At 33.4% G+C, this 16,098-nt stretch overlaps 1 protein-coding gene across 2 annotated transcripts in view; it reads left to right on the forward strand.

The window, feature by feature from the left end:
- Positions 1-16,098, forward strand: part of LOC110103080 (histone-lysine N-methyltransferase ASHR3) — a 41,217-nt gene that overhangs the window by 17,004 nt on the left and 8,115 nt on the right. For both annotated transcript variants that reach the window (XM_020831638.2, XM_028697993.1), the window contains exons 4-8: positions 9,805-9,831; positions 10,146-10,263; positions 10,401-10,500; positions 11,861-11,954; positions 12,469-12,547. In XM_020831638.2, coding sequence (XP_020687297.1) covers positions 9,805-9,831; positions 10,146-10,263; positions 10,401-10,500; positions 11,861-11,954; positions 12,469-12,547 — 418 coding nt within the window. The remainder of the gene's footprint in view (positions 1-9,804; positions 9,832-10,145; positions 10,264-10,400; positions 10,501-11,860; positions 11,955-12,468; positions 12,548-16,098) is intronic.

The following is a 16,098-nucleotide window of genomic DNA, read 5'->3' on the forward strand; positions in this document are numbered from 1 at the left end:
GAAATGAGAGAGGAGAAGAAGAAGAATGAAGATTTTACTTTGAGCTTAGAGGTGCGGTGGCTGTTGGCGGAATGAAAGTCGTGAGAGAGCCGAATGGGGAAGGGGGATCGTGGTTTGGGAGAATTGTGAGAGATGTTTATGAGCGGTTTAAGTGGGATATTGGGTTTTTTTTTTTAGATTTTTTTTTAAAAATATATCTTCTATCCCTCCATAAATTACTTTATATTAATTATATGGTATGAAAAGTTTTTTTTGGTGCGTCGAGTCAGTCGCCCACGTCGTCGTTGTTCGGACCATTGTCGTCGCCTCAATTTATGTTTCTCAAATTAAAATTTTTGACTGATCGATGATCTTAATCAATTATGAGGCGTATGATCTTAGTTTGATTTTCGCTACTCCATTATTCACATCAAGCGCTGCTGTTTTGTTGAACGACATATTATTTTGGCCGATTTGGTTTTTAATCGACCAAGACGTGTGGTGAAAGGTTTTGTGCGATTTGTGTGAGATCTTTCATTTTGTAAATTCATCTTGTACGCGGCTCGATCTGACCTACGACACTAGCATGAGTCAACAATATCAACAATTAGTTTTTATTCCCAACCACATGAAGTTGATACATGAATTTTTTTTTTCATTATGCTTTTTATTAAGAGTTAAATTTTCATTTAAATCTAAATAAAAAAAGTCAATTTTAATTACTTTTTAGCAAATTCTTTTTTAAGTCTACCCCTCTAATTTTCTTGACATTAGGTAGATCTAATGCATCTGCTCTTTAAACTGATCATCGAAAAGCTGACATTTTATATGATCAAACCATCTAGGGCATGGACCTATAATCTCTAAATTATTTGCCACTTGAAGCCTTACTCACTTCATAAATAAATAAACATAATTATATATATTATCTATAATTTCATTTACATTTTGTCTCTAGTCGTAAAACCATTCATCCACTTATGCATCCTCATCTTCAGCAATCACTAACTTATAGTTATGCGTACTTGTCTTTATAATGGTTCAATATTTTTTGAGACCTAAAGGCATTACAGCCTCACTCACCACTCTATATAAATTCTCCCTTATTTTAGGGTGTGCTTTTTCTATCACACAATAAGCCCTTACCATGTCTCACCACAACAAATTCATTACTAAAAATTTATTCTACTAAAATAATGCTCGTTTATTCTTAGTTTTAGATCCACTCAAACTAGATCTTAACTTAAAGGTTGACCTCCCTAATTTCAAAATTTTTCAACTCCCCTCTTATCTTATTAAGTTAAAAGAAGATCACCCAGCAAAAAATATACACCAAGGCACATCTTATTGAAATGTCTAGTAAAAAAATCTATGAACTAAAACAAAAATGACTTTATGGCTTTAAAGTTGTCCTTTTGTATCCAATTGAAATAGAAAAAATTCTTGGTTAAATCATATCGTGTCTTGAACACAAATAAGAAGCTCATATTACATATTCTCTAAATTACTTAATATAAATATTATAATTCTTTCTTTTCTAAACTTTAAAAAACAAAAAAAAATTTGAGGCCGAAAAAAACTAAAAAATATGCCTTGATCGGCAAAACTTCCACATCCCTTTTTGTAATTGCTCTAATAAAATGGCCAGAAAAACGAACAGAAACTTGCGGCTTACGCTTGTTTTCTTGCATTTCAAAAATCCAAATACCCTTTACTCTTATGTTTCACACACCTTTGACCTCTCTGTGTGACTACTATCGCGTGGATCCGGATCCCGACTGTGCCCGCACCTTTCGTACAGTCACAATCATTGCCCGCTTCAACTCTCAGGCGAAAACCCTACCACTCGTGCCTCACGTCTGGACTGATCTCGTGCGTCTGACACCCTCACGCACGGACCAATTCTCCGGTCGTTCGACATCTCCACGCCGGACAGAACTCCCGACTCGCTTCGACCTCACTCACCAGCGCATCCAGTTATTACTCGGCGACGGCCTGTACTGTCACCTCCGGTTGCTTTCATGTAATCTTACTCGGCGTTTGTCGTGTACTCGAGCACGCGTTTGCTGTACTCGAGGCAAACACTGCCAGGTTCCGTCGTTTACAAGCCCGCCCGATTGATGCCACCTTTTTCAGACCACTTCATGCGAATTGCTGCTTTCTTGCCCTGTTGCAATCAACCTTGTACGTGTGATTAAACCGCCCACTCGTGACTCTGTGCTATCAACCCAACTACGCTACTGACCTGCTCGCTTGCGTGTGAGAGAATCCATTCGTTCTGTTCCACCTCTCCAAATTTAAGAAGGGAAACCATGGATTATTGCTTTAGTTGAAGTACAGATTCGTATTACTTATTCGCGTTGTATTCAGAATGAAACAGGATTATAGTTCACTTATTTAAATTCGAAGCGGGAAATGTGAAAATCAAATTGCTCTGTGCATACCTCCACTGTCATTTTATTCAATTACTCTGGAATAATAACCATGTTTAAATTTTTAAATTGATTTAAATAAATTACCAACTTGTAAAACATTCAGTAGCAAGATAATTCAATTTTATAAAATATGACTAAAATTCTTTGAATTAATTGAAATTTAAAATTACTATTAATTTTTTATTAAAGAAATGTCTTTATAAAAATTTTTAAAAAATTATATTACTTGAAAATTACATTTAAATAAATATTAATTAAAAATGTTTAAAAATCTTTATATTTACCACTATTAACTCCAACATTAAGATGTTTAGGAATTAAAAGATCCCATTTTAAGAGTTGAGGGGTCAAATTGGTCCTTCAAAAGAGTTAGGGAACTATTTTTGGTCACCTCACAAAGATTTGAGAGACCATTTTGATACTTTTGTCATTTAAAAAAATTTTAAGGCAGCTGTTAAAGCCTTAGGGTTGGGCGCAATCCTTGCATGAACCTCATTTGTATTTCTTCAAAATTGCATACTGTTACATGAGCATGATAGCGATGGGTCCTACTTGAAATGATTAAAAAAACTCTAAACTTGTTAAACAAGATTGCAAGTCATGTCCAATGGATGCTTATTGCCACTTTTTTCCTCTAGAAATTGAAATAATGCGAGTAAGAGATAAATTTTAAAGCATTAAAGAATGACACAAAATTATGACATACAAATTGAAAAGAACAAGCAAAATTATCATGAATTATTTGCAGTATTTAATTCTTTCTCTTTATTTGATCATGCAAGAACTCTTATTTTTTGGTCATGTTGTTTTAAAGGGCCATTATGCGTTGCTTTTATTTCTCTTTAGTTAATGGCTTTTGTTTTTTTTCTTTCTTTTATATGCATATATGGACACAAACTGAAAAGTTTATAATTATTAAAAATTCCCTTTTCATTTTACTTTTTATTTTTTATTTTTTTTTGTTTCTCATGTTTCTCCATCTTATTTTTTATTGCTTTAGTTGTCTGACAGGAATGTTCTTTGTTGGATGACAGATGGCAGATGCCACAAGTGACTTGAGGTTTAGGACTTAAAATTTGACTATTTTTGCTCGTTTTTTAATTTGTTGTGTCTGCTGTTTTAATGCTGCTGGCTTTTATTTATGAAAGTGCTGCTTGTTTTGCACTATGTTTTCCAAGCGGTTAATTTTTTAACCACCCACATTAATATGTCTACTCAAGTTTAAAATCCGTTCTTGAAACATCACTGTTTTTATGAAATCTGTAATTGCCATTCTTCTCTCTGTCATCTGTACTTCTGAATCCTGTGAAGCTTGTTTCTTTGATCAAGTTTCTAGAAAATGCTTCTATTTGATTTATATGGCATACTGCGTTTTTTTATTTTAGCACACTTAATTTAGCATTTTCTTCTGTTTTTTTTTTGAACAACTTTGGTTAGTTCTTAAAAATGGGTGATTTCCTTTGCTTAAGCTCCTAATAAAACACTTTTATTTGATTTCATGGCATTCATGAACATGGTTACTTAATTGTTTGTTTTTTAGGAATAAATTAGCATTTTCTTTTGTTATTTTAAACAACTTTAATAAGCTCTTATTTGTTATTTATAAAAAGGTAGATTTTCTTTCATTCCAAAAGAATTTACGTTGTTGTTGCATTTTTCACCATGATGAATTAATTCCTTTCAAATTTTTCTTAATGACTGTTCATGTGTCACACAAAATTTAAATGCATCATAATCTTTATTAGTTTGATGTTATTGTGTTCATTTATATTTAGAATGTTCATTTTAAGGTTTAAAAAGGCAAAATTGGAAATAAAAGTGACTAGTATATGCTTCAAGGTGTAAGCATATGTTGACCTCCATATTAGTGTTGGGGTCGAGTCGACCGCGTAAGGTGAATTTCAAAAGTGAAAGAGTTTAAAATTGCGCAAAACTCACCCGACGTATGTCGATCAGAAACCAAAATTGTTAGGATTGCAAGCGAATCGAGCCGAACTGAGTATGTGAGTGTTCATGTTTGAGTTCGTTTATTATTACATCGTTCAAGTTCGGTTCATGTTTGATTTAAGCTTTATTTTTTGTATTCATTTTGGTTCGTTTAATTTATCGTTGTTCATGTTTGGTTCATGTTCTCTTTATGTTTGGTTCGTTTAGTGCTTATCGAGCTTTAAACAAACAAACATTAACGAGCCATGTTTGTGAATATATTTAACAAACAATCTATTGAACAAACAAACTTTAAATTTGTTCATGAATGTCTTAAACAAATAATCTAGCAAATGTGGATAAATGTAAAACGTTTCTTGTTCATGAACAAATTTATTATGGTATAATAAATTTAAAATATTTATATTATATTTATTTATCAATTTTATAATTAAATATTAATCAAATTTTTATCGAATTTATTCATGAGCTCTGAATCGAACACGAATCGAGCTTTTATCCAGCTTATTGTCGAGCTTGTTCACAAGTTTCAAATGTTGTTTGCGAACATAAATGAACCTAACACATTAATGTTCAAGCTTGTTTATTTAAGGATCGAGTATTTAAAATGATATTCAAGTTTGTTTGTTTATTTAGTTTAATGATCACAAATGAGCTTTAATTGAACCAAGCAATGAGTAGCTTGTCAAACATTTGTTTCGCTTGCAGCCCTAAAAATTGCCAAAATGGCCTCTGTTCGTGAAACGAATAGCGTCGATGCGTCCGGAGCAACAAAAATAGCTAAAATTGATGTCCATATTGATTGAGGTCATCAATCAGTGAAAATTTTAATTTTGGACGTGCAAATCGAGGTGACGACATGGACGAATGGCAACGATGTGATGACTAACTTGGTGCATCATAAAGTTATTTTTTTCATGCCATATAATTATAAAAGTAATTTAGAGAGAGGGAGAGAAAGAGATATTAAAAAAAATCTAAAAAAAAACTAAAATGTCCCCACTTAAACCCTTAAATCCACTTAAATGCTCATAACACTCTCTCACACTATCCAAATCGCCAAACCCACGATTCCCCCTCTCCCCATTCGGTTATCTCATGCCTCTCATCTGCCAGCCTCCTCCCTCAAAGCTTAAGGTAAAATTTCCATTCTTCTTCTTTTTCTTCTCCTCCTCTTCCATTCTTCTTCTTCGTCTTCTCCTCCATTTTTTCTTTCTCCTTTTTCCTACATCCTTTTTCTCATTCATTTTTTTCTCTTCTCTTTCCTCTTCCTCTTCTTCTTCTTACCCTTCTCCTTTATCTTATTTTTCTTCCATTTTTTTCAAATCTAAAACAAACCTAATCCTAATTTTCTAATATCTTTATATCCATCTTTCAAACAACCAATCTCTCTTCATAAGACTTACATATCTTACATATCTTTAACCAAAAAGTCCTTTCATCCCAACTCTCTCTAGCTTAGAGAGAGAAAAGTTATCTCTATAAAAAGAGAGAAATTTCTTTACAAATGCTTTTCTCTCTATCCCAAACGTCTTCCTTTACTATCATTCCTCTATATCTCCTCTCTTAGAGAGAGAAAAAATCCCTCTTCTCTCTTTCTCTCTTTAAAATTAGAGAGTGAAGAATTTTCTATCTCTAAACCTTACCCTCAATTCTCCTACACATCATAAACCTCTTTTTATGCAAATATCTTTCTTTCTCTTATTTCCTCTCTTTGTCTCTATCTAAAAAAAGAGTTAATCTCTCCCTCTCTCCTATTTTAAATTAAAAGAAAGCATATGTAATTAATTATATTGCATATGTGATAAAAAATAAATTTGTGTATCATAGGTTTTTCCTTTGTTGTCGTCATTCGTCGTCGTTGTCTCGGTCACCAACTCACTGCGCCCTTAAGGTATAAACCCGACATTAGTATTTTAAATTTCTATGCATGAAATATAAAGTAATCGTGATCGTTTTTATTAGAGAGCGTGGAAACATAAGTACCCGTGATTGCTTTTATTAGCGAGTGGAAAAATTCATATGCATGAAATATAAGTACTCGTGATCTCTTTTATTAGCGAGTGAGGAAATTTATTATTTATGAAAAAAATTAAGATCATATCACTGTTTTTTTAGGCGGGGAAATGCTGTGTTTTAAACAGGTACTTGAAGATCTTGTTATCGCTTTTATTAGCGAGCGTAGAACAAGACTGCTGCTGCGGTGTCACTTGACATTTGCCATGATTGCCTTTCTTGGCAAGTGGGAAGGCTTTACACATCCTGATACAGCCCCTTATGCGGGGATAATATTGAGGTACTGCCAAAATTTTTAACAGAACTCATGACTTAGAAAATTTCAAAGATATTAAAATCCACCTGAAGTTGTAAGTCAACAAAAAATAAAATACACTACACTCTAGACTCATGACACTGAAAATTAAAAATGAAAGGAATCCAAATCATAACAAAATACAATTTATATTAAACTTATAGTAAAACTATGAAATAAATTTTTTCCTCCTAGCTCTTGACTTACACACCTGAACTCCCCATTTACATTTTTTAAAGAAGTTAAGTATAAAACATTATTTAAGGCAATTTTGGTTTTTAATCGACATGCGTCGGGTGAGTTTTGTGCGATTTTGAGCTCTTTCACTTTTTAAATTCATCTTGCGCGGTCGACTCGACCACGACACTAGTATAGAGATCAACAATATCAACAATTAGGTTTTATCCCACTACATAAAGTTGATTACATGAATTTTTTTTTTTCATTATGCTTTATTAAGAGTTAAATTTTCATTTAAATCTAATAAAAACAAAGTCATTTTTAATACTTTCTAGCAAATTCTTTTTAAGTCTACCTCTAATTTTCTTGACATTGGGTAGATCTAATGCATCTGCTCTTTAAACTGGATCATCGAAAAGCTGACATTTTATATGATCAAACCATCTAAGGTGACTATCTCTAAACTTATTTGCCACTGAAGCTACTCCAACCTTTATATATATTCATTTCATATTTTGTCTCTAAGTGTAAAACCATTCATCCACTTATGCATCCTCATCTTAGCAATACTTAACTTATTATTATGCTTGTCTTTTAATGGTCAATTTTTTGAACCATAAAGCATTACAGGCCTCACCACCATCTTATAAAATTCTCCCTTATGTTTAGGGTGTGCTTTTCTATCACACAATAAGACCATTACATGTCTCACCACAAAAAATTTCATTACTAATAAATTTATTCTACTAAAATAATGCTTCGTTTATTCTAGTTTTAGATCCACTCAAACTAGAATCTTAGACTTAAAGGTTGACCTCCCTAATTCAAAAATTTTTCAACTCCCCCTCTTATCTTATCAATAAGAAGAAAATCACCAGCAAAAAATATACACCAAGGCACATCTTATTGCAAATGTCTAGTAAAAACATCTATGACTAAAACAAAATGATATGGGCTTAAAGTTGATCCTTTGTAATCCAATTGAAATAGAAAAATTCTTGGTCAAATCATATCGTGTTTGAACACAAATAAGAGCTCATATATACATATCTCTAATTACTTAAATATAAATATTATTAATTCTTTTCTTTTCTAGAACTTTAAAAAACAAAAAAAAAATTGAGGCGAAAAATAACTAAAAAATATGCCTTGATCGGCAAAACTCCACATCCCTTTGGTAATTTGCTCTATAAAATGGCAGAAAACCGAACAGAAACTTGCGGCTTACGCTTGTTTTCTTGCATTCAAAAATCCAAATACCCTTTACTCTTAGTTTCACACACCTTTGACCTCTCTGTGTGACTACTATCGCTGGATCGGATCCCGACTGTGCCCGCACCTTCGTACAGTCACAATCATTGCCCGCTTCAACTCTCAGGCGAAACCCTACCACTCGTGCCTCACGTCTGACTGATCTCGTGCGTCTGACACCCTCACGCCGGACCAATCTCCCGCGTTCGACATCTCCACGCCGGACAGAACTCCCGACTACGCTTCGACCTCACTCACCGCGCATCCAGTTATACTCGCGACGGCCTGTACTGTCACCTCGGTTGCTTCATGTGAATCTTACTCGCGTTTGTCTGTACTCGAGCACACATGCCAGTCCAGTCCCGTACAAGCCCGCCCGTTTGCATGCACCTTTTCAGACCCACTTCATGCGAATTGCCTGCTTATCTGCCCTGTGCAATCAACCTGTACGTGTGATAAACCGCCCACTCGTGCTCTGTGCTATCAACCCAACTACGCTACTGACCTGCTCGCTTGCGTGAGAACTCCATTCGTCTGTTCCACCTCTCCAATTTAAAAGGAAACATGGATTATGTGCTTTAGTTTGAAGTACGATCCGTATTACTTATGCGTGTTATTCAGAATGAAACAGATTTATAGTTCATCTTATTTAATTCGAAGCAGAGAAATGTGAAAATCAAATTGCTCTGTGCATACTCCACTGTCATTTTATTCAATTACTCTGGAATTGAATAACATTTTAAATTTTTAAAATTGATTAAAATAAATACAACTATAAAACATCAGGTAGCAGATATTCAATTTTTATAAAATATGACTAAAATTTTTTGAATTAAAATTAAAATTAAAATTACTATTAATTTTTTATTAAAGAAATGCTTTATAAAAATTTTAAAAAATTATAATTACTTGAAAACTACATTTAATAAATATTTAATAAAAAATGTTTAAAATATCTTTATATTTAACACTATTAATTCCAACATTGAATGTTAGGATTAAAAAGATCCCATTTTAAAGAGTTGAGGGGTCAAATTGGCCCCTCAAAAGAGTTAGGGAACTATTTTGGTCCCTCACAAAGATTTGAGAGACCATTTTGATACTTTTCTCATAAAAAATTTAGGCGGTGTTAAAGCCTAGGGGTTGGGCGCAAATCCTTGCATGAACTCATTTTGTATTTCTTCAAAATTGCATACTGTTACATGACATGATAGATGGTTCCTATTGAAATGATAAAAAACTCTAAACTGTTAAACAAGATTGCAAGTCATGTCCAAGGGATGCTTATTGCCACTTTTCCTCTAGAAAATTGAAATAATGCAGAGTAAGAGCATAAATTATAAAGCATTAAAGAATGACACAAATTATGACATACAAATTGAAGAACAACAAATTATATGAATTATTTGCAGTATTTAATTCTTTCTCTTTATTTGATCATGCAAGAACTCTTATTTTTTGGTCATGTTGTTTTTAAAGGGCCATTATTGTCGTTGCCTTTATTTCTCTTTAGTTAATGGCTTTTGTTGCTTTTTTCTTTCTTTTATATGCATATATGACACAAACTGAAAAGTTATAATTTATTAAAATTTCCCTTTTCATTTTACTTTTTATTTATTTATTTTTTTGTTTCTATGTTTCTCCATTCTTATTTTTTATTGCTTAGGTTGTCTGACAGGAATGTTCTTTGTTGGATAACAGCATGCAGATGCCACAAGTGACTTGGAGGTTAGACTAAAATTTGTATTTTTGCTCGTTTTTTAATTTGTTGTGTCTGCTGTTTTAATGCTGCTGGCTTTTATTTATGGAAAGTGCTGCTTGTTTGCACTATGTTTTCCAAGCGGGTTTAATTTTTAACACCCACATAATATGTTACTCAAGTTAATCCGTTTCTGAAACCATCACTGTTTTTATGAAATCTGTATTGCCATCATGTTTATCTGAAATTGGTCTAGCGGAATCGTTTCTGGCAGTTAGAAGCCTATGTTATTGAGGTTTGTGTAAATATTAACTGATCAATTTTAAATTCCTTCAATTCACAGGAAGTGTTCCATCGTCTGCCTCTTCCGTATGTTGAGGAGGAGTATGAGATTGGCTCGATTGTGAATGATGTTTTGGAGAACATTACTGAGCCAGCTCCTTACATACATATCAAGCGCAGTATCCTTGAGATCTTTTAACAATTTTCATCCAGGATTTGCCATTGTACTGAAACTATACTGGAAGTTTTAAAAATCCTTAATTTTTAATAATTGGTATGGTGTTGACATGTTTATTTTGATCCTTAATGTTGAAAGATGTTTATTTGGTCAAGCGGAAACGTGATGGTGCTGATACTAATGTTGGATGTACAAATTGCAATGCAAATTCTGACTGCAGTGAGAACTGTGAGTGCAGGTAAAACAGTATAACTCACTTGATAATACTTTACCAATCTCATGCTATTCTATGACCGGTATGTTTAGCTTCCTCTGGTATCCAATTTAGATGACACTTTTGGTTCTCTAAAATTGCTAAAATTATCTTCTTAAAGCTTTTCAATTCTTCCACAATATAACCAACCATTTTATTCATGGTTAGTTGCCTTTAATTTGTGCTTGGATTTTCTTAAAAACTGGATAAGCTTAACTGGCAATTATTGATATATATACTTTTTTTTTTGCATTGCATTCGTGTAGTTTTTCATTAGAATCTGCGTATTTCAATAGACGTCCGGTTGTTAAGTAAGTCAGTATAATTGTTTGTTATCATCTCTTGCGTTCCTTGCGTTGATACAGTTAAAATGTTTGCAACTTTTTTTGTTTATTGTCATCATTGTGCTTTCCGGTGACATTTCTGTTAGCTTCTCATGTTGCATGTAGTTGCTTGAAACAAGCCAGAATTCCAATACCTTGAGTTCTTTAGAATAGAAATTTCACATTTACCATCCTTCTGTTGTTTCATGTTATCCTTTTTGGATAATAGTCAAAATAGGTCATGTAATGCCTGTTCTAGATATTAGGGTTTAACAATTGCTTTCTACCTTATTCTTCCTTTATGATTGGTGCATATGACTACCTACTTTGTTTGAGAACATGCGCATATCTTTACGGAAGTTTGCGGCTGAAATCTCGCTTTGCATGCAAGAAGTTTTACCGGTCTGTTTTTCACTGACCTTTAGTTCATATCGGCAGGAATTTTTTTTTCTTTTAAAGTTTTTTCTCGGTTGCTAACTGCTGCAACTGAGGTTAATCTGGTTTCCAATGTTCATTTCCGATGCATATGCCTTTTATATTATTCAATATGGTACGTAATGATCATAACTCTTAATGAAAGCAAGCATTAGCCTTCCTTTTTAATTCTCTCATATTTAATGGAATGGATATCTTAATTTAGCAATTTTTAGCTGAAACTACGGCTCGTTTTACTCATCAAATTTCTGTTGATCTCACATTAGAACAACCCTCCCAATGCATTAACACACACAGATTTAGATTTTTAAGATTTCCCTTATGTATATCCTGAAATGCATCAAATTGTGTACATTTCTTTCGAGCTTTTTTCCCTTAATTCTTCTATAGAATTACCTGCAAGTGCTGGTTAGGATAGTTTGAGCCTTCCTCTATAGAGTTGACAAATTCTGAGCCGTGTCAATGAAAAAGTCTGACTGCTCATATCATTTCCAGATAAAGAAAGAGTTCTGTTTAATTTCCTTCTGAGCCACACATTCTATTGATCAAATAATTCTTTTTCATTCATGTCTTTGATTATGCAACAGAGGTCTTTCACTCAGTTGCACGAAGGCCTGTCATTGCTCAGAAATGTGCACAAACAGACCATTCCGCAAAGAAAAAAAGATAAAGGTTGTCAAGGTAAGATACTTTTCTTTCATCTACTTACTAAATTAGATATAGAGAAAAAGTTCAAATTAAATTGATGATTTGTAACATACTTTAAATTTTAATGTGTGGTTTATTTCTCTTAATATATATATATAATAAAATTAATTTTTAGAATTTAATTAATAATTTAATTAAACAAGTAAAAGCTTGTGAGTAAATTACTCTGTGGTCTACTGGATGAGAGGTTGCTTAGCGAAGCAATAGGTTCTGGGTTTGATCCCCAAGGGCAATTTTATGAAAATGCATCCTGTATTCTGGGCCAGTAAAATTGCGTGAGATTGAAATAGAATGCTGAAGACATAAGTTGGCATGATGGTTCTCTGTTTTGCATATATCTTCAACTGAACCATAAATGGAACTGGCATTTTAATGATAAATTTGTCTTGTTGCAAAGCTTTTATAAATTAAAATAAGCTTATCATTATTTATATTTGACACCATAACTTTAGTAGCTGTAGCATGTTTAATCCATGTTCTCTTGCAGACAGATTGGTGTGGCTGGGGGGCAATTGCCTTGGAGTCCATTGAAAAGGGTCGTTTTGTGGTAGAATACGTAGGAGAAGGTATGATTTACTTCTGATGAATCTAAGTAGTATATGCTTACGAAACTCCTGAATTTTCTTTAGCAGCAGGAGTGGTCGTATTCCAATTATTTAGGGTTGTTTCAAACGAGTTCCCACCGTTCCTTTTTTTTCGTTTAGAGCTATATATTTTTTGTTTCTCTTGAATCATTTTAAACTTTTGCCCACTATAGTTTTTGCTTTGGTCTCTTCATATGATTTTAAACGCACTCAATTGACCTTACAACATAAATTTCATTCATCCATCAATTAATCAATTACAAGCCAGCAGTGCTTATATATTTTAGAAACTAATTTATAAGTATAAGGCTATATTTTAAATTCAAATCTAATTTATTCCAATCTCAAAATAATATTTTTAAAACTAATATTATTCAAAGAGGGTGAATAAACCTAATAAGAAAAATTAATTAAAAACATAAAAAATTAGAAATAAATAGAATTGAGTTGAAAGAAAAACCTGTTCAACTTCATTGTGTGGTTTGACTTCAATTCTTGTAATTGTTATATGGCAATTCGATTTTTAAGAACTCTCTTTTGGAGCGTTATTAATGCTATAGTCATTCAATAAGTTAGGCAGTAGGTTTTCAAGTTCATCCTTGATCATTTATATATTATCTAAATTAAGTTTGCCTTTCGTATTGATTAGAAACCCCTGATCAACATTTTTCCTAAGTACCATTTCATCATTTCTCAAGTCAGTAAGGATATGTTTGCAGGAGCTGTTACTTGTGTTCAATTACTAGGTGGTTAGATCAAGTATTTTCCTATTTTAGTTGGGTTACATTAAGGATCAGCTTTAAGTTCATATCTTTTTGCTTTAGTCATGGATGTTCTTACTAGACATTTGCAAGAGGTTTTACCTTGGTGTATGCTTTTTGTTGATGATATTCTTCTTGTTGATAAGACTAGATATGAACTTAAATGTAAACTTGAATTATGGAGGTCAATCTTAGAGTTTAAAGGTTTTTGTTTGAATAGACCTAAAACCGATTGCATGGAGTGTAAGTTTAGTAGTAATAGATCTAGTTTGGGGTTGTGACTTTGGGCGATCAAGAAGAATACACATTTTAGATATTTTTCAAATTTATTGTTCAGAGTGATGGTGAGATAGATGGAGATATTATTAGTAGAATTCAAGTTGGATGATTGAAGTGGAGGAACATATTAGATCCTTTGCTTGATAGAAAAGTTCCCCTCAAATTTAATAGAAAATTATATAAGATAGGTGGTGAGACTTGCAATGCTTTATGGAACAGAATGTTGGCCATTAAAAGAAAAACATACAATTAAGGTTAAGTGGCTTTACTCTTAGAGACATAATGTGAAACAAGCATGTGCGTGAAAAGGTTGGAGTAGCTCCAATGGATATAAGATTAGAGAGTTGCCTTAGATGGTTTGTTCACATAAAACTTTGGCCTTCTGATAGCACGGTTAGGAGAGTAGACGTTTTTTATTTGACCTATGTTAAGAGCGCTAGAGGTATACCTAATAAGATTTGGTTAGAAAATATTAGAAATGATATTTTTATTAGATTTAAATGAGAATTTGACTCTTAATAGGACACAATGTAGTTGACCGAATATAGTTGATAAATGCTTGATGATGTTGTTGTTATATCATTTCATCTAAAATAGCACTCAACCTGCAAGTAGGCTTGTGGAATTGAAATGATGGATTTATAAAATTAGTAATCATAGTAGAAAATCGTCCTTATCGTAGTATAGTTAAACTATATGAACTTGTGATCTTCTTGTAAGTAGGTCTCCCTTTATGGCTGGTGGAAGCCGCAATGGCTGATAACAAGTGATCGTTGATGGAAGAGTGCTATCGTGAACGAATCAATACTAAGATTGAACTTGAAGTTAGAGGATGCGGATTAAGGCATTGAGATCGTTGGGATGTCAATAAGGGAGGCATGGTGTTATTGCAGGTAGAGATGTTTCAATGCTGCGACCTTCGAAAACTAAATGAGAGGAAAGTGGGATATTGTCGAGATGAGAACTTAAGATTGGATGCAGGTTGTTGAAAACAATCGAGATGGCTATGCATGGGTATTGCATGGTGTGAGGCAATGGGAAAAAGTGTGTGAGCAATGTGTGATTGGGATGGAGAGCCAAGAGTAAGCAGGACGGTTGGTTATGCAAGTGGGGGAAAATCATGAACGTCGCAAAATGCACTAATAAGGGCGGTTGTTAGTTGAATGCTTTTAATGAGAACGATGGCTATAGGAAGGTGGATGTTTAGGAGACGTGGTTCTTTTTAACAGAGAGAGGTAGTCAAGAGATAAAGGAAAGAGTTATGCGCAGCTTGGGAGTAAAGTATTTTAATGAGGGGTTTTGATGGGATTTTAGCTATCAATATATAAGAATCAATTGACTAGAAGTTCTGGAGATGCAAATTGTGGAGATTACTTTTTACAAGGATTGGGATGACGTAGGTGTGAATTAGCAGGCAACAATGATTGGAATGCAGGCTTAGCGATTGAAAATCAAAGAAAAGGAATGAAATATTAATCAAATCACGTTCTAATACCAAAGTTGATGGAGTAAGAAGAAGAGACTTAATGCAAACATTTTGGAGCTATTGTGCACACAATATGGTATTTAGAGAGCACACTCAATTGATCTCATTAAATAAATTTAATTAATTAATTAAAAAATTACAAACCATCAATCCACATTTATAGAGATAGAATAGAATTATATAAGGGTTATGTGCTAAACGGTCACTGTGGTATAGTGAGATAAAGTTTATCATTTAAGATTATATAAAAATTTTGCACACATACATATAGATTAGCTTAAAGTAGTTCATAGGAGACATGAGCTTTACATAAGGTTTATTATGTGGACAAACTAAGAAGGAAACATATGGTCAAGCCTAACCCAGTCGAATTGATTCCGCTAGTATGATTCATATGTTACCAAAGATTCGCTTTTGTATGATTAGAGGAGCAAGGTATATCGTTTAAAGATGAAATGTGAAAGATGACTTCTATGGCCATAGTAAGAGATGCCTGTTAGACCGGTCCTTCCAGTCAGCCCAATCCATTGGGCCGGCTCAATTCGTTTATAGGAGAAGGAAGCCGGCGGAACAAAAGGGAGAAAATAGGGTGGGGTCCACTTGTTTTTCAAATTGTATCTTGGAGCCAAAAGGAGTGGAAGCAAGGGCAAATAGGTCCTTTTATGTTATTTTTGAATTGTATGCATTAAGTAGGAAGAAAATGATAGATTAGGGTTATGTGAAATTGATTTTGAGTTCTCTTGTTCTTCTTTGGCGGCTAGGGCTCTAGATCGAATTCTAGAGATTGGGAGAGTGCGATCCTCCTCTCGAATAGAGGATCCTTGTATCTTTGCTATTTTCCTTGCATCTACTAGTAAAATACAAGACTTTTCTCCAAATTTCTCTCAGTTTTTCCCATTGTTTTGGCTGTTTTCTCAAGTATTTCCTATCAAATTGGTATCAGAGCAAGTCTTGGGACAAATCGTGGGCTGTTTTTGACCAATTTCAGCGGTTGAAATTGCACATGC

The sequence above is a fragment of the Dendrobium catenatum genome, unplaced genomic scaffold (genome assembly GCF_001605985.2).
Source record: "Dendrobium catenatum unplaced genomic scaffold, ASM160598v2 fragScaff_scaffold_1024, whole genome shotgun sequence".
NCBI lineage: Eukaryota > Viridiplantae > Streptophyta > Magnoliopsida > Asparagales > Orchidaceae > Dendrobium > Dendrobium catenatum.